Raw genomic sequence first — 24,330 nt, forward strand, 5'->3', positions numbered from 1 at the left:
CCAGTAATGTCATGCCTGTGATGCAGCTGGTAATTAAGATGTTGGTTAGTTGATTGGGTGTTGATTTAATTGGAGTATGAGCCCTTTTGCTGTAGAGTTTTTGCATAATAGTGTAGTTCCCATGATGCAACTGATCAATATGGTTGTTGACCAGGAGCAGTGCTTATTGGTCAGAAAATATTCTTTGAGAATGGAAAGAACATGGCATGTAATTTTATAGTCCTTAAAGTTTTTTGCAAACGTGAACAGGACATCCAAACAACAAATGCCTTTGCTCTTTGTCTTCCCCTCTTTATCTCTCCCTGCAGCGCTACATGGCATTGCACATCTTTGGGTCCTGACAAGACAGCTGCCAACTTGCAACTTCATACAATGCCAGGTTTCATGAAATAATTGAGATACAAACAGACACACATCACAGAGTTTCCTGGAATTGTAGTTAGATGCTGCCTTAACTGCATACATTCGACAATCCACCAAAAGCTGTATAATGATTCACAGTAAAAGTAAACTAATAATAAAAAACACAGGCTTTGATATTGTCAAACGTATGCAGGTAGAACTGAATGGAAAATTATGCCGTTTTGCAATGCCTTTAAAACTATAAAAAATATAAGGTACATGTTACTCTTGGCTAGAAGACACATGCTTTACAGAATACATTTATATTTTGGACATTTTCCATGCTTAATTTGATCATCTTCAAGTGACATGTGACGGGAAAGGGGGAGATAGATAGGGGAAGACGTACAGCAAAGGGATGAGTTAACAGTGAGTTAAATCTCTTACTGATTTATTTTGATTCATTTTTTTATGAGAGACAGAGAGAAAATGAGAAAGATGTAGACAGAGCTACAAAACAAAATGGAAGAGAAGGAGAAAGAGGTATAGAGTATTCAAGTTTGGTGTATGTTCTCTAATCCACCAATCCATCTTCAGAATCTCTTAACTCATTTATTGTCATCCCTCCATAGGGACACTACATTATTTAAATTAGACCCAGAAATTCATAAGCAGAAAGATTCTAGAGGGAGTGACGTGTCTGTGTGTGTGTGCAAGTATGTGTATGGCACAGCTCATTTTCCTTTAATTGGACTCTATTTACTTGACGTGCAAGAAAAGAGGAATAAAGAAAGAGGAGATACATTATTAATAGAATTGCAGTGGCAAATTGTCAATGTCTTATGCCAACCTCATTACTCTAGCCAAAATATATTAATATATATCAAAGAACACTAACTTTTGGTAACTTCTGACTTTCAGTTACAATGTCCAGTAAATGAAAATATTTAAAAAAAAATCAACATCAGAAAAACAGCACTGAGGTGACAAAACAAATGTAATTTACCATGGGCACAGTGTTAAAAGAGGAATGAAAAACAGAGAAAAGAGGGGAAAGGTGTAACCTAAATGGTAACATTTGGTTAAGGTGGAAAGTGTGACTATTTGGTGGCCAGTTTGAAGTCTGTGATTCTTTGGCCTCAGTTGTCAGTAAGAAAAGGAGAGACAGACGGGAAGCAAATAGTGATGGTATGTATGAAAGTGTGTGTTTGTGTGTTTTTCCCTGTGAAAATAACCAAATTGTAGGTCCTCCGAATAATACTGACCCTGCAGTTGCTGAGTTCTTCGGCTGTCAAGATGATGGTGCCACATTTCTTTCCTGGAATCCCACTGGAGGGAAGGAGAGAGAGGGAGACAGGGTCAGAAAGAGAGATAAAAAAACATTTCTGGGGGGTGGTCACTGGTTAATGTTAAGTACAAAAAAGTGCCTAAAAAAGTGTGTGCTTATTGAGAGAGGGAGAGAGAGAGAATCCTTGATTAATCAATCACTTAGCCTGGGGAAAAACGGATACTTGAGAGAGAGCGCGAGAAAGAGAGACCTGGGGCCTCATGTCGAAATGTTGTGTACTCACAAAAAGCTTGCGTACGCTGGTTTTCACGCACACTTTGTGTTGTACAAAGATTTACTTGACGTGAGAATGTGCAGGCCGTTACGGAGTTCTCACAAACTCTATTTATGGCAACCGTAGTCATGTTTTTGATTGAATTGGATGAATGCCAGGTAGGATACTCATGAACTCGCCAGCAAGTAATGCTCTGAACTCATGCTGTGGATTTAAACTGGCGTGGGTCGGAGCAAGACAATAACTCTTGTGTGTCTCCGTGTTTTCACAGGTATAATAAACCATATTCCAAATTAGTTTATGGCTATTCAAATATGAATATGATATCAATGTGATCTTCAATAGTGTGTTGGTAGCGTTGTGAGTTGTGTAGATATAAGTAATAGATTGTCTAACATTGTTGAGGATCGCCATTGACTGGCTAATAGTATGCTAGCTAACCCGTTCCAATACTGATGATAAACTACGTTTAACCTTAAGTACAGTACTGAAATGTTGGTAACATGCTGTTTTGAAAATATGTTTAACGGATCAACAGTATTGAGTTATAATTAGCAGATGCTTTTCTGCACTGTTATGTTCTGCGTTTTTATGTATTTTGCTGCTGCAAGTTAACTTGCGCATGCGTGAGACTACGCATGTGAAATGAGCCTGTATAGCGCATAAAGGTTGTGTGGGTGAACAGACACTAGTGGTTGTTAAGTCCTTGTTTCATTTGTGGAAATGCATCGATGTTAAACTCTTTTGGATGTTTATATGTTTTACTTTTGGATGATATGCGGGTATAGGTATCTACATGTAGATATAGAGATGCAAAGTATCATATATGTGACGTGTCAGTACTACACTATGCTATTATATATTCAAGTATATTTGATTGTTTGCATTTTCTCAAGATAATATGTATAATGTGATATAGTGGTTCTATATTGCATTGCAAGATTATTATGTACGCAGTATTAAACTGGCGTGGGTCGGAGCTAGACAATAACTCTTGTGTGTCTCCGTGTTTTCACAGTTTAATCCAAGATACACAGTACTGTTCAGCCTGTGTGTCACTTGCTGCCGGTCCAGATATCCCCTAGGTCTGGAGCCGGTAACACTGGCAAAATACAAAACCTTGTCGGTCGGCAGTCATAATGAAGCGGAATTATGCTTCAGGAAGCCAGAAAAGGAAAAAGAGAAAGGAAGAGGAGGATAATAAAAAACAAGATAGTGGTAAGTGATAAATTACACTGGATAAAATAGCTCTACTTGTCTTGGTGTAATTTTGCAGCAGGTAGGCTAGCAAAAATATTTTGTTAGTACGTTGGACAGAGACAAAAGAGAAAGGAAGGAGAGCTGCTCATTCAACCCAAGGCATGGCTCGTCGTCAAGCAGATGAGGACAGCTACTTCAAGCCTCTTTGGAATTTATTCGTGTTTTACCTTTTCTGTTCTGTTCCACTGTTCTGTTCTTACTATTCAGCTAAAAAATCAATAAATAAATGTTGAAATTAAGTGTTTGCAATTTATTCATTACCAAAAACAGATACAGGTGGGTTAAAGAGTGATACTAGAGTGATAAGAAGTCCTAGTGAATGCTTGATAAGTAGACTAGAATACAGTAAATAAACAAATAAATAAATGATTAGGCTAAGTGAAATTGTTGGCGCGTGCTGTGCGTGTGCATTAAACCTGTATCACCTAGTACCACCATGAAATAAAAACAACTTTCACCCCCTGCATATGATGCACCCAATCCTAGATTACAGCCTCACCTGTGCTCAATAATTGATCAAATCAGTGGGTGTGTATAAAAAGATCCCCAGCACACCAGACCTTCACATAAACTGCAACTTCACCTCTGACAACATGCCTCAGATTCACCCTGAGACCAAAGCGTTGATTATCAAGAGGCTGAAGACCAGATCCACTTCTGAGGTGGCTGACACCTTCAATGTGTCTCAGCGTCAAGTACAAATAATAAGAAAAAGATTTGAAGAGACTGTAGATGTTTTTGACAAGCCCAGGTCCGGCAGACCCCGCAAGACAACTGCTCGGGAGGACCGTTTGTTTCTCGAAAGTCCAAGGCCAGCCCCCTTTTCACTGCAGCAGAGGTCCACCAAGCCTGGTCACCTCAAGTCCCCGTGTCAACCAGGGGTGCGTTTCCAGATAACGATGGATCGCAGCTGTTACGAAGGTTCTCTACGATCAAAATAACGATCCATCATTATTTCTTACGTGCGTTTCCTGAACATGCTCGTAAGGAGAACCATCGTACGTGTCTCTAACTTAACAAGTTATCACTTAACAAGACGCTGTCCATTGTACTGAAATGTGAATCTTCTGACGCAACTTTAAGACTTTAAAATTAAAACGTTAACCAAAATATTTAACGAATAAAGATACAAAGCTAATTTACTCTAAAGCACTTACTTAGAAGGCATTAGACTGCAACCAGGCTATTGTTTGAAAATGTAAATAACTGTGTTCATACATAGAACTTGTTTTGAATAGGCTGTTTTCTTTCTTTAGGGCTGTAATACATATAATACACAATTTGAATGAAATTAATTGGTTGCATTTTGTAATCAATTTATTACAAAAGTTGTTCACATTTTATAATATTAAAAGCCTTAATATTTCCATGCCTGCCTCTTAGAGTCTATCTGTGGATAAACACAATGGGATTGAAACACATTTTGCAGAAACACATTACACCTTGTGTAAAGAATATTTGTAATTGTTTTGTGTCAAAAGGTTAAGAACATATTAATTTATTGTTGCAAATATCATTGGAATTGACTGTGACAACCAACCCCACCCCCTGTGACAACCAACCCCGTAATGGGGTTGGTTGTCACACTTTCTCAGAGTGTATTTTGTGGCTTATTACTTCATGTAAAAACATGTTATGCCAATAAAAGTGAAATTAATTCACACCCAAGACCTTAAGCTTTGGACCAATAATAACATGTGGCTTCTATAGTTTACTGGTGCTGAGAAATACTGGCAAGAGTAAAAAGTGTGACAACCAGCCCCGGTCTCCCCTAGAGTACACAAAAAAATATATCTGTCGATATAGAAAACTTTATATTTATTGTAGGCTCCTTATTTGAGTACATCAATGTCTATTGTATGATGCTACACGAAGGCAAAGACAATAAGGTGAACGTGCAAACTATGCTGCATCTGAGTTTTACACCGGTGTTAAGACCCTGCAATTAGCGACACAGGATGCTAAATACCAATAGGAGGTCTTGGAAATTAAGTGGGCTTGTCTCCAAATTGAGGTGAGGAAGCTCTTGTTTGAAGAAATGAAGTTCACAAGGCCCTCCTTTTCTGTGCCTAGTCTTCTGCTCAATCAAAAAGGTAGTGTCAAATTTAGGTTACCTTATAGCCTAAGTAAAGGCTGAATTGTGTATTGTATCATATGTTCAGTGTTGCCTGTCCAATCCTTACATGTTCACCTTATAAATCCATGTGAGGGGCAGGAGCAGGGAGAACAAACTCCCATAAAACAACTATTTCTCAAATTACTTGTGCCTTGGTTTTTAACTCTTCTTGGTACTACACTTTCCATAGGCATATATATATATATAAGAGTCCTATATTTACTACTTGATTGAATCACAAGGTTAAAAACCATGCATGTAAATGGGATCACACATGGCATGTCCCAGCTAGCAGCCTAAATAATTCAATGCACAAATACAAGCATCTCAATCGAACATATTTACTGTCTTATTTTGTAGTGCTGGCTATATCTACAATCTTGCATAGGCCAACAGCTTTCCAATACCATGTTTGCAATCTCATAATTCTCACATATTGACCACAAATGACATTGTGACAAATGACAAACACAAGAGTAATGAATACCCCATGTCTTTAACATGGAATCATTGTTTCTGACATGAATAATCAACTCTTTAATTGATGGTTGATCAATTATACTCATTATGAGTGTAAGATATGTCAGATGACATATATGATATATCATGATGCTCCTGAACCACATAAAAGCAGACCTGCAGAGGCTAACAAGGACATCCTTTGCACTGACCCCTCCAACCCAACTACTGGAAGTGTTAAGGTTCTATGCCACTGGCAGTTTTCTGGAGGTTATTGGAGATGGACATGGGCTCTCAAGGCCTCAGTTTCAAGATCTGTGCAGGCTGTCACAACTGCATTACTTTCCCACATCCCAGACCACATCCAATCCCCCACAGAGGGGACAAGTCTGCGGTGCAGGACTTATACTACCTTCAATGGCTTTTAGGATTTTTGTTTTTTGTAGTAGTTTTCACTCCCTCCTGGCCCCTTCACCCTGTGTGACTTCCCAGTCAACCCTGTGGAGTCTTTCCATTTCCTTGGCGCCACCATCTCCCAACATCAGGCTTGGCTCTGCCACCAGCCTCTTCATCCACCAGGCTTGGCGTGCTACCAGCCCTATAATTCTAATAAACATCTTCAATGTTCAATTGTTATTGTACTGGTAAAAGCGTTACGTTAATGCATTTCTAGATACTATTCCACATTACAACAGCCATATTTCAATTTTATAGTATTTTGAATAAGACTGACAGTTTTTTTAAATACCTTCATTGCATGCGCCAAACCCAACAAATCAAATTATTTTGTGTAACCTAAATTTACTTGACAATAAACTGGATTCAGATATGTTTTCAGCACTTAAACTTGTATGGCTTAACAAATATCCCAGTTCCATCATAACTGTTGTAAAAAGAGAACCAAAATATTCTTATTTTCCACCCGGAAGTAACTTTTAGCATTAGTTTAATTTAGTTTTCATGGTCGGCCTACGTGTGTCTCCACTGAGTCTCTGTGCTACGATGCACTTAGCGATCTACGACTGGTCTGGAGCTCTCGTTAATCTACGACAATTTTCAGGTGCCTCTTTAGCTACGATGGTTTCGGGAAACGGCCCGTACAACTAAGATCCATCGTACGATGGACTCTACGATCAATTTAGGCTTACGATGCTTTCGGGAAACGCAGCCCAGGACAGTTTGTAGAATTCTGTCTCGAAATGGCCTTCATGGTCGAATCAGTGCCCAGAAACCAGCACAAAAAAAGCAAATTAAAAAAACTTGTGGCATTGGCCAAGGCCCACAGCCTGCTAAAAGGATGAACACTGGAAAAGTGTCAAAAGATGGATTTCTCAGATGAATCTTTGTTTGAATTACATCACAGCCGCCGCAAATATTGCAGGAGACCTACTGGAGCCCGCATGGATCCGAGATTCAGCCAGAAAACAGTTACGTTTGGTGGCGGGAAAAATCATGGTCTGGGGTTACATCCAGTATGGGGGGTGTGTGAGAGATTTGCAGGGTGGAAGGCAATATCAATAGCCTAAAATATCAAGAAGTATTAGCTACCTCTTACAATCCCAACCATAAAAGGCGTTACATTTTTGCAGCAGGATGGTGCTCCATCGCATTCCTCCATCTCTACATCAAAGTTCCTCAAGGCGAAGTACATCAAGGTGCTCCAGGACTGGCCAGCCCAGTCACCAGATATGAACATCATTGAGCATGTCTGGGGTAGAATGAAAGAGGAAGCATGGAAGACGCAACAAAAGAATCTTGATGAACTCTGGTAATCATATAAGACTGCTTTCTTTGCTATTCCTGATGACTTCATTAATAAATTCTATGAATCATTGTCAAACCGCATGGATGCAGTCCTTCAAGCTCATGGAAGTCATAAAAGATATTAAATATGGATCTCACAGCACCACTACTTAATGGACTGATGTTATGCAACATATTTTTGTATTCAAGTAAATTATTTCTTCAATTTTCAAATTACTCTCTGTAGGCGACAACACTTTTGTCTTGCCAAAATCTGACCTTTCTGTGTTCATTAGATGATCAATCTTTCTTCGGTGAAGCAAATGTATTTTTGTATATTAAACATAATTTGGGAGGGTTTTAGCTTTCATATGAGCCATTTCAAAAACCAATGCATTAATTAAAAGCTGTTGTTTCTACAAAATGGATAACCCTTACGGAAAGAAAATATATTTACCAATATATGATTTGAAATATATTTTAATTTTATATTGTAATATATCATTTTCCATTACATTGACCCATATGGAAATATGTGGGATAATATGTGGAAGATAAATATATTATTAATATATTATAAACTATAATCCTGTTAAAACAACAACATTCATCCGGGAGGGACAGAAAAGGCCCAAGTATCCTCCTACAAAGCCAGAAAATGGACACCTAGCCATGGGCCGAGACTGGAAGATGCTTGTCGACATTGGCCAGCAACAAATTTTTCCACCTGAAATTGCTTCTACCAACCTTAGGCCAGACATGGTACTCTGGTCCCCTTTACGAAAGGCTGTGTACATCATAGAGCTCACAGTCCCGTGGTAAAACTCTGTTGAAGAGGCCTATGAGCGTAAGAAACTGCGGTACACAGAATTGGCAGCATATGCAACTCAGAGTGGCTGGAATGCAAAAGTCTGGCCAGTTGAAGTGGGATGCAGAGGATTCGTGGCTTCTTCCACCATCAGGTTGCTGAAAGAACTTGGTATCTATGGACAGGTCTGCGGCAGACCGTCAGAGCAATTTCCCAAGTAGCTGAAAGAGGAAGCCAGTGGATCTGGATCAAACGGAAGGACCCTTGCTGGGCTATAACTTTATGACCCCCCACCTGAGAACCCAGGTCAGATCCCTCCAACTTGAGGACGGCATACGAGGTATGCGGTCAGCTGTAGGGCTGGCTCAGGGAAGAGGACGCCCCTGCCTTGCATAGTCCCGTGGGAAATCTTAATTGGGCATGGGACACAAGCTAAGGCTTGATCACCCTTTAGCTGGCCACCTTTGATGAGGGTGTTTAGTGATTAAAGGCCGAAACACCCACTGACTCAAAGGCACATTACTGAGGATGTGTCCCAAAATTGACATCTTAACCCAGTCTAAGAAATAAACCTCCCATGCCACTGTAAACATCACGGCAAATCTCATGCGAGTGCATACCATCTATTACATTATGGTGGTATTTATAGATATAAAATTGCATATATTTTGGGATATATAAACACATTATATATTCATGTTGAATATGTTGCAATATATGGAAAACGGCAATCATTGCTGTATTCTGCAATATATTGCAATATATTACATGAATATATATTATAGTTTATAATATATTAGTAATATATTTATCATCAATATATTGTCCAATGTATTTCCGTACAATATAAAATAGTAAATCCCATATATGGACATATATTGCCTAATATATCACATTATATACTGCAATATATTTTCCTTCCGTAAGGGAAGCTCACCTGAGGTACACGAAAAGATACATACCCTAATAAACTCAACATATTCTTACATACTGATAGGTCTCACATTTGTGCTTCTGGCACTGGGCATATATAATCTGCAGATAGTGCTTGTAGAGTGGGTTGCTGAGAGCAGGAAGTACTTATGGTTAGCAGGTGGTTGATTTCTTGCTCACAAAAAAAACTAATAGACTGTTGAGCTGGGTTGGCGTTGTTGAACATTGTTGATGTATGACACCGGCCATGGGTTTCCCTGGTAATCCCCAGGTATTGGAAATAGGGCTAATTTCTCTTCCCACCCCCATGCCTTGCCCTCCCTACCCAACACCTAGAAACAAATAGTCATGCTGATGGATGAAAAAACTGTTTAGTCAAGTGGAATTTCATTATATCACAGAGAGAAAAACACTGAAATGCTGTGCTCCTAGTTGCCATAGAAACCTACCTGTTACGAAAGAAGTCCTTTTTTTAAAGACTGTATGTATAAGTACATGTAACGTGCGTGTTCGTTTGTCCATGTGTCTTGGTGTGTGAGAGATTTGATACCAAAACATTATCTTTTTGAGGTCCTCAGACATTTTAAAATCAAACATCTGCCATGTGTGTGTAGATGTATTGTATGTGTGTCCCACAGCATGTGTGGCGAAGCTTTTCTTCCTTACTCCAGCAACTCCAATCAACGCTTTACTGTCCTGAGTGCACTCACTCATACTCTCACACTCCATTACTTTGTCATGTCCTTGCTTGGTACAAAGCTTTTTTACCTCCCCCATGTGTTGGAAAACACCATTGTCAACCAAAGCCTCTTTACTGACAAGCTGTCTGAATAAGAGGATGCCTCCTCCTCTGACGTCATCTTCAAAATGAGCGATATCGAAGAGTCAGCTGAGTTTTACTATCCAGACAATACTGAAGACATCAACACCAACAAAGAAATTGTTAATTTTTTTTTTTAAAGAGTTATTTGTGTTGTAGGACCACAGCATTACTTATGAGAGTAATAGTTCATACCCTACAGTATAGCTTCAACATAATATTGCATCCTACTATAGTATATTTCTGGCTGGACTTACGACAGTGTCCTCTCCAGCCGGCTGCCCACAGAGCCAATGATCTCCCCCAGAGTGCAGAACATCTGACCCAGGAAGTCCTGGAGACAGAACACAGATGTTACCTTAGCTACACCTCACTGTTCCTACAGGGGTTTCATACACGTCACTAGGTACAATAGTTCCAAGGGCAATTTGTGGTAGTATATTATGTATAAGATTCTGAAGAATACATGGAGTATAACTTTGTTCACTAAATGTCTGACTGCAGACAACCATTTTTAAACAATAGTTTGTTGTGACCAACCTTCTGCTCATCCAGTCAGGTTGGCCAAAAGTAGAGAGAAATATAAATGTTAAACAGAAAGCTGTAAGGAGACCACCACAAAAAAGAAAATATTACTCAACAGAACTTTCCTTGTGATAGGAAAGATATGTAGATGTTTGGATTTAGGTTTTTAATTGGACCGCAAAAACAGGAGTGACAGAAAAGACTGTTACAATTTTACAAGGTACAGCTTACGTGTTTGGAAATGTTAGAACTTCTGGTGTCCACATTGTACCTGTGTGAGAGAAAAAGGTTTTGATTCAGATGTACTTCTATACTTTTTTTCTTTAAAATAATTGCACTTGCTCAGACAACCAAAACAAATTCCAGACATATAAACACAGAATAACAAAACTGCCAATTTGGACATACTATATTCAGTTGCAATCAGAAATATTCAACCCCCTCACCTTCAGACATTATAGTGATGTGGATGAAAGAATGACAATAAATGATACAAATAAAAATAAACTCAACAACAAATATGTATTGATACATATGGGTTATTTTGAGAACAGAAATTGACTTAACTTTGAAGTTCAAATGAAACATTGTACTTTTTTAACACATGTGCATGTGCAGTATTATTCAACCCCCAGCTTCAGCTTGGCATCCTTTAGCTTTTATAACTTCTAACAAACGTTCTCGGTAAGTACTGTTTTAAAGTAAGTTTTTTGTATTTATTTATTTGTTGTATTTATTTATTTAAAGAAACAGGGACAGCGTACAATACACATTAACCTCAAGAGGAGAAATGCATTGTACCAGGTTTTAGCTCAAGAGCTAATTTTCACCCGTAGTCCCTGGGTAGGCTGATCTTTACTAAAATACATAATACATGATACATACATACATGAATCGTGAAATTGACATTGACCAAATAAATAATACAAAAAAGGTCATATTCACACCTTTCATGTACTCAAATCTACTCTTTTAGACCTCAGAATGCACACATACACACACATACATATATTCGGTCACATGTGGGTACAAATTTGATTTGACAAAAGCCAACCTTGTGGCACCCTCATGCTGCAAGGTCTTAAAGGTGATTTTGTATTGTCGACCTCAACACATTGTTGTGTGTCATTAAGGTAAGATTGAATCCATGCTATTATTTTTATGTCAAGAGAGAAATCAGATAGCTTTCTGATGAGAAGCTGGTGATTAACTGTGTCAAAGGCCTTTCTCAAGTCAAGAAAGACCGCCCCTACCACACCTCCACCATCAAGACTGGATTTGATGTCTTCCAGTAGGTACCAGCACGCAGACTCTGTGGAGTATTTTTTCCAGAACCCAAACTGGCAAGGATATAATGCTTCAATATGGTCAAGGTGCTCCACTAGCTGCTCTGCTACCACCTTCTCAAAGATCTTGGAGATGGCTGGTAGGTAACTAATCAGTCGATAGTTTGACACACAGAGCTTGTCTTCTGACTAAAAAATCAGCTTGACTACTGCTTTTTTCAACGTCAAAGGAAAATTGTTTTCATTAATAGATTGATTCACAGCTATTGTTAGTGCTGGAGTTGAAATAATTTTTTATTCTTTTAGAAGGAATGTATCAAGTCCAAAAACATCCTTTGCTTTACTATTTTTTTAATTTGCTATCACTTTGAAAATGTTGTTTTCATCTATATTCTGCAACCTACAATAAGACACATTACCATCTCCATGATCATCTCGGCAGCAGTTCACTTCAGGAAAAGTGTCCGCCAGGTCTAACACAGAATTCAAGAAATAATCATTGTAATGTTTAGCCAGAATAGAGCCCTCACTTTGAACAATCCCATTGATTTTGAGCTGTAAATGCTCCTGATGTTCTTTTTCCCTTCCCAATAGTTTATCCATGCTCCTCCACAAATTTGTACAATTACCTTTTGCCTCTTTGATTAAGTTTAGGAAAAATGTGCTTTTACTTTTCGAAGCAGCATGGTCATTTTTTTTTCTCAGAGATTTATAACTGTAATAATCAGTGGTTAATTTAGTTTTGAGAGAAACCTTGAGAGCTTTATCTCTCTGTTTCATTGTATCCCAAAGGGCTTAATTAAACCATGGGAGCCTCTTTTTATTAGATTTTCTGTGTTTAAGCTATATATATATATTTATCTATTGTATTCTTTATCAAAGTCTGAGACTTTTCGTTGTTCTGGTATGTTTTTTAATCAATTGTGTCATTTGTATTGAGTTTGCAATGTCTTTTAGGTGTGTGATACAGCACAAAGTGGGACAGGTGGTCACCCTCATAGATATATAAAGGCTAGATGTCGGTGGAGTCTAGAACGTCCGAGTGAGTTTGGACGCATGGGAGACCGCATAGGCTTAGGCGGCAGCCATGCTTTGGTCACGTCATGTTCATAAATTCACAATTTTATAGTTCGGTGTACACCAAAAAAAAGGAACAGGGCAGCCTTCAAGAGATGTGGGAATTGTGCTTTTAGCCAGATGTTAGTTTTTTTTGTGATTTGCGCAAAACTTGCAAGAGGAGTGAGACTGCGTCCCGGGGATACTGTACATTGTTTTGACGTAAGTATCAGAGTCAGACTCGGTTCGCTCACTGGCAGGCCAAGCTGCTGACTTTGAGTGTCTTAAGTGATTAAACCAGTTCAAGTGATATACTTTTGACCTGAATCCAATGATTATTCATCTGAATAAAAAACACTCAAGAGAAGTACTGCTTCTTGGATGATTTGTGCTCCACATCAGTACATCTCCACATTAACCTTTGTTTCCATGGAATTCATGGCATTGCCAGTTTCTGCTCCACCATTTCCACCATAGTGTAATAATAAATATAATTTAGGACAGCGATTACATTTTTGTGTCATCCTTTCACATTACACACATTTAGTCAATGTTCTTGAACTCAACCAATAATTGTCACTTTAGCATACTGTTCATATTGAACAGACATCAGTGTTTCCACTTTTGTATTGTATTGTATTTCCATTGTAAGTTTGGTCTTTAATTTCATTTGGAAGTGGTCTTTAAATGTCTTAAAAAGTCTTAAATTTAACTTGTAGACACCCTGTGAAGCCCCCACTCCAGACACAGTTGGTGACAGAGAAGTGCAAACATAACGTTAAACGTAGTCACGCCTTAAAGGGGCGATTTATTGCAAAACCGATTTTACCTGGTCATTGAATAACGACAGTTCGGTGGGTAAAAGGAACATACAGTGAACCCAAAGTCCATTTACACCTCTTTCCAATACAAATCTCAAAATGAAAAAATGTGGCTGTAAAACGCTAGCTTTTCAACAAAGCCATCGGACTGACGTCAGTCCGGGGACTGCCTTTTTTGGCTCTTGTCTGTATCTTTGTCACGCCCCAAAATTTACATCCAGACCAGCCCGAGGTAGCGTAGATCTCCAATACAAGTTTAGCTGCGCGCTGCTCTGTGTAGGCTAATTTGAAGATATTATAGGGACGGGCGAACAATGCCTTGTGAAGCTTTGGTGGTTACTTCTGGATTGTGCCGGCCCAAAGAGCCGAACTATCGGCGCATTAAAAATGAACAGCGTCATCTAGCAGCCGTTTAAACTGGCTGAATGAGGCATAGTGGTTGTCTCCGACGGTAGACTACCCTACGTTATTTAATATTTTTATTAAGGCTACATCATTCATTTTCATCTGATATTAGTGCTCACACATTAAAATGTTGTGATACATCTGTAGCCCGTTAAAATTATGTCACTTTTCTCACAGTAAAAGTTAAAGGATATCGTATGAGGGTCCCTGCACTGGGGCGCGAACTCGAGATCCCAGATTCGCATTTACAATAAGTTGTCGTACTACGCTTTAACCAACTACACCACCGAAAAACCTGTTACTTATTGATGCGGGTGGAGACTTTATCCAATATGGTCTTTATATCAATTAAACTAGGTAACACTGATTTTTTCTTAACATTTGTGATATGTAGGTCTATTGTGAACTGGGGGGACTTTATTTTTACATATTACTATTAATGTTGACAATGTTGACGAATCATCAACATTTGATTTCTGGGCACTGTATAGACCTACCTCGTCCTATCATGTTATGTTTCATTTCAATAAAATAATACAACACAAGTGCACGGATTTATAATTATTACTATACGGATTTGGCTAAATAATAATGACTAATGGAAGAAACTCGAGCGATGCCTGGTGCTGCTTCTCTGACAATGTGAGATTTGTCTTTAACAAGAAGTGGTAGCTTCGTTCCTTCTATGGATCTGGTTCAGAAGAGCGGCAAAACTTCAAACCAGATCGTGACGTTTTTTTTTAACGTCATCTATCACGTGGTTTCGTAATTTGATACAAGCTCCAAAACACTTTTTCGAAACTGTGCGTATTGGTTTTGCGACACAAGCATCGATGCGTCAGTGCCATACGTCCCATCCCTAAGATATTACAAAGAAGAACGTTTTGAATTATAACAAGGATATTGAAAATCGACCACGGTCATAAATGTTGTGTTCCAGGCTGTACAGGGGGAAGGGTAACTCATAGTCTTATTAAGGAGCCAAACATTCGACAGGCATGGCTGTATGGCGTGAAATTAGTGCCAGGAGAGCGAGCTCTGTAAAAACGATTTGTAACTTGCAAAAAAGATGTGTCTCTGTAGAAAATGATTTGTGTACTTGCAAAAAAAAAGTTGTCTCCGTAGAAGAAGGCAAGATTTGTGTACTTTTGTAATTTACAAAAAAGATTTGTATCCTTGTAAAAAAAAGTTTTGTGTCTCCGTAGAAGAAGGCGGGAACACTGCTCCCAAAACCATCTAAGCCAATCAAATATAGCCATTTCTGTGTGATGTATCATTGGACATTTTCGTCTGTCTATCACACATAGAACGTCAGTGAATAAGAACAAAACTAGAATGCTGATGATTTCAATGGCGAGTCATTTGGTAACGTTTAATAGTTCAAAATATCCATGCGCATGTATCTTTAATGCAACATTTAAAGATTATTCAGTTCATATTTACATTAAAATACTATTAAACTTACTACGACCTAGGTCATGTGTGATAGACAGACAAAAATGTCCAATGATACTACACACAGAAACTGGCTATATTTGATGGGTTTAGATGGTTTTGGGAGCAGTGTTCCCGCCTTCTTCTACACAAAAACCTTTTTTTTGCGAGTACACAAATCATTTTCTACAGAGACACAAATCTTTTTTGCAAGTTCCAAATCGTTTTTACAGAGCTCGCTCTCCTGGCACAAATTTCACGCCAAATGGATGCTGTTTGTCTATGATGAGAAGATCCCGGCGAAGTTCGACACTCAATTATTCATTTGCTCTGAACATTTTAACCAAGACAGTTTTGACAACCTTGGACAATTTAAACAGGAATTGCTAAGAAGCTGAAAAGTGGTTCCGACCGTATGCTCATTGCAACCGCAAGCTGTAAGTACAGTATGATTTTGTCGCTAACAGTTATTAGCAATGGTACCGTCTCCTGTATCTAGTATAGGTACAATGCTAAATACGTTTCTAAACACATCAACAGACTTTACTTAGCAGATGACTCTAGCTAGATTAGCTGTAGTCGGCATTAGAAGGGAAGCTTTTGAAAAAGATAGCCAGAAAACGAATAGTAGTCTGGCCTATTGCTAACGCCTGTCTAGATTATCTATTTGAAAGAACTGGAGAAAGGCGCTAGATACAGGATACGTTAGCATTGCTAATAACTGTTACCGACAAAATCATACTACAGCTTGCGGTTGTGATGAACGTAAGGTCGGGAACGCATCTCTTTTCAGCAACAGCTTCATAGCAAATCCTGCTTTACATTGTCCCAGGTTTTCAAAACTGTCCTTGGTAAAATGGTTCGCGCAAATGTGTCGGGGGTCGAACTGCACATGGATCTTCTACGCTACGCTATAGACCAGGGGTTTTCAAAGTGGGTGCCGTGACGCATGCTCAGGGGTGCCGCGGAATGGCCCAAGGCTTGATCATTTAATAAAAATTTAAATTCATTTTATTTATATTATATCGATAAAAAATGTAGGCTATTTGCTCTCAAAAAACAATCGGCTGCAGTTCACAGTTGATTCAGGGCTTAACGTCAACAACAGTTCTTTCGTTGATTTTGTTTGTTATTCCGTATTGACAGCAGATGGAGGAGTGCAGGTAGGGGCAATGGATACGTTTTTAAAGAGAATGCATCCACAGGAACAGACATTGGAATCAAAATCAGCAAAGAGAAAAAAGAGACAACGATTCTCCAGTAGGTAACATGCCCCACACCAGTATGCCTGGTCTGCAGGGAGACGTTGGCTAATGCAGCCATGGTGCCTTGCAAATTGGCAAGGTACCTGGAGACCAAGCACCCAGCACACCAGAACAAAGACATTTAATATTTTAAAAGACTTAAAACACAGAATACCACACAGTGCGAACGTATGCTTTTATTGTGCGTGTATGTGAAGGCACAAAAGGATTGTTTTTTTAGTTGACGAGTTGTTTGCTAAATCTAAAAAGCCACACACTTTAGCAGAGTCGCTCATATTACCAGCCTGCAAAACATGGATGAGGTAATGCTAGGGCCAGATGCTGCAAAAGAAAAAATCCCCCACTCTGATAACACGATCAAACGTTGCATTGATTATATGTCGGAGGACATGAAATCTGTATAGGCTACTGTATGAGAAACTACGGCTAAGGTGGAAATTTGCGCTTCAATTAGACTCCACTGATGCTAGTGGCCTTTGCCAGCTGATCGCTAACGTGAGATGTGGATGAGGACAATGGACAACTTTACAGATAACTTTTTAGTTTGCAAAGAACTGGACAACCATATGCTACCATTACATTAGATTTATGCAATCAGACGCGTTTATCCAAAGCGACTTCCAAAAGAGTTTTACAAAAGTGCATAGGTCTCTGATCATAACAACGAGATGGTCCCAAACATTGCGGGTAGCCAAAACATGAAGCATACATTGTGAAAACTAAAGTCCCAAAGGGAAGAACCATAAGAGCATGTAGCCTAGTTGAACAAATTACATATTGCATTGAACAAGTTACCGGAGATTAGATATTCAGGGAGACAGTGATATAGTTGTGACAGGTAGTTCTGTTCACTATTCATTCAAAAGTTCTATTAAATGAGTTGAATTAAAGAGAGTGGTTCATTTGAACAAAAATGTGATAAACTTAACTTCCTCAATGTAGCCTTTTGCCTATAATAAAAGCAGTTATAGCCTATTCGACATATCACAAGGTCAAATCAAATGGCTTAAAGTACAAATATGACACAAAGGATGTTGAGAGTAAAAAGTAAAAAACAAGGGTGTCGTGGATGGAGAGAGATATGTTTAGGGGTGACGTGAGCCAGAATGGTTTGGGAACCACTGGTCTAGACAAACATCAGCCAAGCCCGTCTAGTCAATGTCAGCTAGACTCATCTGCTTTTTATTAACGCTGATTTGCAAGGAATGCAAGAACAGTTAGGTAGCAAAAACACCTAGACTGTAGGGATGTAAACTAGTTTAGCTAGCTTGCTAACGCAAGAGCATAGGTAGAATGTGTGATGATTTAGCCTAGTTTATTGGCAATGGGGCTAACATTGTTTCATGTTCCCGACTGTGTTTCATTCAAATAAATAACCTGTGTTGTTATGTAAATCTACAGTTTACAATGCATTATTGTCCTGATGATTGTCAGGTTATAATTTTATTTATTTTTTGCAAGATATCTGGAGCTAGCTAACTGAAGCTGAGTTGAATCACAATATAGTTTGGTTGCTAAGCTGTAACGTTCTAACCAACTAGTGTTAGGGGCCCCATTATCCAGAGCTTTACACTAATGTTTTCACCAAGGAGTACATGTGCTCCTAAATGAAAAAATGTAGGAGCACTCAAAGAAATTAAGGAGCACAGTGTTTTTTTTATTTATTGTATTCGTTTATTAAACAGGACTTAAGACAGAGGCGTCCTTAGACCCTTTTTACAGGGGCACGTGCCCAGTTTAAATCTGCTGTGCCCCAGTAAAATCGAAAGTTTGAGTTTTAACCAGGGCCGTAGCCACGGGTGTTCTAAGGCCTACCCCAAAACGAAAATATCTCCGAAAATGTAATTACTAAATTATGCACCGGGTGCACATCGCAAAGTAAATAAGTAAAAATAAAACTGAAAATATGCATTTCTAGGCCAAAAATATTTTTCTTGCCTCGCCCCTGAGCTGTGCGTTCTGGGTAACAACTGAGTTGTTAGGGCCTTACAGTATCTTGGGGAGAGCGTTAAGCCTTTCAAAGTACAACAGCAACGGAACCCAAATGTTATAGAACTTGTCAGTTGATCCCTCTAGAGCAGGGGTTCCCAATCCTGGTCCTCGGGCCTCCCTGCCCTGCATGTTTTAGATGTTTCCTTGTTCCAACACACCTGATTCAAATGAATGGTCATTAGCAGGTTTCTGCATAACTAGATAACAACCCATTCATTGGAATCAGGTGTGTCGGGAGTCAGATGGCTGAGTGGTAAGGGAGTCAGGCTAGTAATCAGAATCGATTCCCCGCCGTGCCAAATGATGTTGTGTCCTTGGGCAAGGCACTTCACCCTACTTGCCTCGGGGGGAATGTCTCTGTACTTACTGTAAGTCGCTCTGGATAAGAGTGTCTGCAAAATGACTAAATGTAAGTTAAGTCTCGTGCTGTAAAATTATTTTTGCACTGGTGGCGTTGCTAGCATTCTTGATCGAAGATGACTATTGAAGGCTAACTACTTACTAACTGAGAGTGAGGTCATGCCGGGAAATATCAAACTGAGGCTTTAATGTATCGACCGAGCTTTAACGAGGTCGATACGCCGAAACCCAAGTTATATGGATAGTAAAACTCAGACTGATCGCTTTCGCTCATTTTGAAATTTTCGTCGGAGGGCATTACGGATCCGCATTGAGCTGTGAGTAGGTCACCACGCGGATGGCATGACTGCGCATCAGCCAATCGGAACGCTCGTAACTGTAACTTTTTTGAGTCTTTTGTTTATAACCCAAGTGTTGTCTCATGTGAGGCAGTTGTTTTTGTTTGTAATAAATAATCGAGTGCGATGAAGTACGGTATGGTTATTTTGTACCATTTCGTAATTGAATTTACAGAACAATTACTATACCGTGATATATACCGTGACTGTGATATAAAATTACTCATACCGTGATAGAAGATTTTGTCCGTATCGCCCATCCCTAGGTAGAACGTTCATTTTTACACAATTAAACCTACCTGCAAGAGATAAGTATAAGGCTGACCATCTCTGCAGGTCTGATTCAATTTTTTTCATGAGGGGTTTGAAATTCTTTCCATAAAGATCTGAGAAGTTACGGGTGACCTGTTTTCGTAAGTATTTAAAGCCACATTTGGAAAAACGAAAGGGAGAAATCTGAAGAGCCAAGTTATTGAGTAGAAAGCATTCACTTTTAGACAGGTTGAGCTTGTAACCAGAGAAAAGATCAAATATATGTAACATTTCCACAATATTAGGGACACATTACACTGGATCTGATATATAAAGCAATAAGTCGTCTGCATATAAAGAAAGTCTATGTTCAATTCCTATCCTGCGAAGTCCATGTATGACATGTGATGTTCTTATCTTAATTGACGGGCTCTATGGCTAATGCAAACAGAAGTGGGATAAGGGGACAGCCCTGTCTGGTACCCCTTGACAGAGGGAAAAGTTTGGAAGCCAGTTTGTTAGTTATCACTGATTCTTTTGGGCAAGTATATAACATGTGGATACAGGAGATAAAATTAGAACCAAAGCCAAATCTTTCTAATACGAAGAACAGATAACCCCACTCAATTCTGTCAAATGCCTTGTCCTCATCCAAGGAGACAACCACTTCTGGAGTCTCCCCGGACGCTGGGGAATGCACCACGTTCGAAAGTTTACGAATATTTGTGAAAGAGTGGCGGTCCTTCACGAATCCGGTTTGGTCCATCGAGATTATTTGGGGCATTACAATATCCAATCTTGAGGCTAGGAGTTTAGCCGATACGACCCACACTTAAACAGGGTTTTAAAATAAGAGAAGTAGATGGTTCTGTTAGGCTCTGTGGCAGGTTTGATTGACTCAATGAATGATTGAACATTTCAAGAAGAATGGGAGAGCTAGCTGAGATGAGAATTTCTTGTTAAATTCCACAGGATAGCTGTCTGGTCCTGGGGTTTTACCATTTCGCATTTTCTGGATAGAGTCAGAGATTTCTTGTAGTTGCAAGGGTTTGTCCAAGTCAGTTTTAGCAGCCACATCTATCTTAGGAATATCTAAATCATTAAAAACGGTATCATGTTTGATGTATCCTGTGGAAATTCAGATGTATACAGGTCTGAGTACAATGCTTTAAAAGCATTGTTTATTTCCACCGGATCTATCGTTAACTGTGAGGCACTGTGAATCTGTGGGATAATACGAGACGCTGATCTGCTTTTCAGTTGGTAAGCTAACAAGCGACCTGCTTTTTCTCCATGCTCATAATAGTGCCCTCTTGACCACAGGAGGTGTCTCTTGGATTTTTGTGTTGATAGTAAATCATACTGGGTTTTCAGAGCGATTCTGTTTTTATATAGTTCCGGAGTTGGGGCTTTGGAATACTGGTGGTCTATTTGTCTTATAGAGTTAATACGTTTTTGCTCCCTCTGTTGTCCCGCTCTGTGACGTGATATGGAGTATGACATAATTTTTCCCCTTATAACAACTTTCAGTGTCTCCCATAAAGTAGATGGTGATTTTAAGTCTGATCTATTGAATAATAGAAACTCATCAATTGGTTTAGATACAAATTCACAGAACTGTTTGTCTGCCAGTAAAGCTGTGTTCAGTCTCCAGTTATTGCGCTGTTTCAATTTTTTTAGAGAAAACAAGGTCGAGAATCACTGGTGCATGCTTTGACTCCACTATGGCGGTATACTCTACCTTCTTTACAGAAAGAAGGAGTGTCTTGTCAATAAAAATTTAATCTATTCTACTGTATTTATGTTGAACGTGTGAAAAGAAAGAAAATTATTTTTTATGTGGGTAAAATAACCTCCATGGGTCAACACAGCCAGTGTGATCCATGAAATCACAGAGCCTGGGACATTTTAGAGCATGTTAAAGTTTTAGGATTGGAGCGATCGATAGCTGGGTCAGTCACAGTATTCAAATCCCCAGCAAGAATGAGCTTATGTGAATTAACCCTTGTGTTCTCCTCGGGTCATTCTGACCCATCAGTCATTGTGACCCACCTTTGTTTGCGACAACTTTACCGCATACAAAAACAAAGTGAAGCATTTTCTTTTAACCGTTGGGCTATCTAAGACCCCCCACATTGCGAAGGTTAAAAGAAAATAATTTTTATTTGCTTTTGTATTGGGTAAAATTGGGTAAACACAACGATGGTTCGTTATGAACCTTTTGGTCATGTGACCCGAAGGCAGCACAAGGGTTAAGATTTGGAATCAGGGAGGTGAATTTGTTAATGAAGCTAACATCATCCCAACTAGGGGCATATACACTGATAAGTACGACTGGTGTGTTAAAGAGGGAAGCTGACACTATTATAAACCGTCCTTGAGGATCGGAGATTGTTTTGGAAGTCGTAAACAATATATTTTTATGGACCAATATTGCCGCTCCCTGTGCCTTGGTGTTAAATGTAGAATGAAAAGTCTGTCCAACCCAGTTTTTCCTGAGCCTAAAGTGATCCGCTATGGTCAAGTGAGTTTCCTGTAAAAATTCTACTCCTACATTTAATTTTTTAAGCGTGAAAATATGTGTGCTCTTTTAATCGGCCCATTCATTCCTTTAACATTCCAACTTATACATCGGGTGGATGACACACTCATGTCTGCCTTACTATAATTTGTGCCATCGGCCATGCACTATGAAAGGGATAATCAAACAAAATGAGCAGAAATCCCCTTTGACAGTATACAAACCCTTTTTAACACACAATACACAAAAGTATGTTGTGTCAATCAGTAAACCCATCCCAACATTGAAAATAACATAAAAATAAATAAAAAATCCAATGTCTGCCTCAAGAACATAGACAGACCGCTGGTCCCCCTCTAAATCTTGAATCTTCCTGGGATGCATCTTTCCTAATTGAACCATTAACTTACGGGAGAACCTTTGACCATCTAAAAATTAAACTTCAAACCTTCAAAAATAATCAATATCGCCGTCTGACACTTGCCTCATCCTCACGGACTGTTCCGACAGTAAACTTGAGTAGCGATAGTAACGTTTAACATGTAGGTAACGTGAATGTAATGCTAGACCTTATCCACCTTATTCCTAGCTCCCATGATCCATTTCCTGAATTATGGGCGCGACTTCCGGAGCCGGCGATTGTCATGGTAACGCTCAAACAGTCATTGCGGTAAGCTAATTCTGATGCGAAATTAAACATGTGGGAACACAGCCTGTTACACCAGAATCGGGACAGTTTGATCATACATCTGCCTTCTACTATCGAGGGATAGGAGGCCAACCTGAAAAAGTGGCCTCAAATAACGTACAATAGCATATTTAGCTACTTTAACTCTGTTGCTACAGTACGGACGGTGAAGCGATAAATAACCTGAAAAGCTCTGAGTCTTATCAGTAGCTAGGTACCTCCACAGCAATAAAGTTGGTCGCGTTTTAATAAAGGAGGTGGGACACAACCTTATCTACTTTAAAGCAGACATAGAGCCTAGTCAGAGCCTCGGATCACCGGTCCTGGGTTTTAGTTTCATCGTCAGGTGAAATTGAAACGGCTGGGTGCTCATGTGTAGCTGGACCAGCACACTACTAACCCACAAAAAATCCTATATGAATAATTGCATCCCACCTTTACTGACAGTACTGCAGTTAAATCTGTGGAGGTCTTTCATAGCCTAAACACAATGTAGGATGCGGATTTCCTCCGTCGGCTTTTTGTCCACAAAATGAAATGAGTACACATTCAATAGTGTTTTGGGTGGTCTCTTCAAGGCTAGGTTTTTCAGCTAAATTATTTTGTAGTCCTCATCTGTTGGCAGGCAAAGGAAACTGTACCGTTTGTCACAAGAACAATCCCTTTTTGTTGTGGGTGTGTGTTCAACACACTGTCGTTGAAGCCACAAATTTAGCTAAATCCGGTTGTTAGCTAGTAAAGCCGCGAACAGCGCAACAGGTAGCTTACCAGAGCTGCGAAATGACATTTTATAACAATGATAATAACAATCAAATGACAACAAATGTTTAAAAACAAACCAGTTTTAGTTAAATTACAGTTGAAATTACTTTAGAAAGAATCACTGTTGACGGCTGGCTGGGACTAACGTATAGCAAACCGCAACTTCCGCTACTCACCGGAAGTTGCACCCATAATCATTTCTACAGTAGACCCTTGAGAATAAGGTGGATACCTGTATAAAATAGCCAGCTATAGCCACCACCGTTAGTCACAGTTTAGAATAACCCCAAACAAACAAACCCATTGTCGTGATTAAGAGAGGATGCACACAGGCCGGGTATAATACAGATTTACCTCAAAATGATCACGTTAGTACTTCTATACTGCCATCATCAATTGGAGAAGACATCACGCCTCCTCAAGCACAGCTCAGTCTGAGATTGTTAACGATCGAACTAGCCGCTAGCTGTCAGCCAAGCCAGCCACCTAGCCACTTCGTAACAAGTTCAAAGCTGAGTTGGGTCGCCAGTGACTGGCAACCAGTCCGTTGGGTCACTTTCAAACAACCGACAGTTGATCGTA

The 24,330-nt window shown here is 39.3% G+C and overlaps 1 protein-coding gene across 1 annotated transcript in view; it reads right to left on the reverse strand.

The window, feature by feature from the left end:
• The window catches only part of LOC146273495 (copine-9-like), a 180,014-nt gene that overhangs the window by 77,605 nt on the left and 78,079 nt on the right, over positions 1 to 24,330 (reverse strand). The window contains exons 5-8 of the mRNA XM_084705201.1: positions 10,800 to 10,839; positions 10,584 to 10,586; positions 10,301 to 10,377; positions 1,608 to 1,671 (exon numbers count right to left, since the gene is read on the reverse strand). Of these exons, the coding sequence (XP_084561327.1) occupies positions 1,608 to 1,671; positions 10,301 to 10,377; positions 10,584 to 10,586; positions 10,800 to 10,839 (184 nt within the window). The remainder of the gene's footprint in view (positions 1 to 1,607; positions 1,672 to 10,300; positions 10,378 to 10,583; positions 10,587 to 10,799; positions 10,840 to 24,330) is intronic.

The sequence above is a fragment of the Hypomesus nipponensis genome, chromosome 9, assembly GCF_054491055.1.
Source record: "Hypomesus nipponensis isolate SF chromosome 9, ASM5449105v1, whole genome shotgun sequence".
Lineage (NCBI taxonomy): Eukaryota > Metazoa > Chordata > Actinopteri > Osmeriformes > Osmeridae > Hypomesus > Hypomesus nipponensis.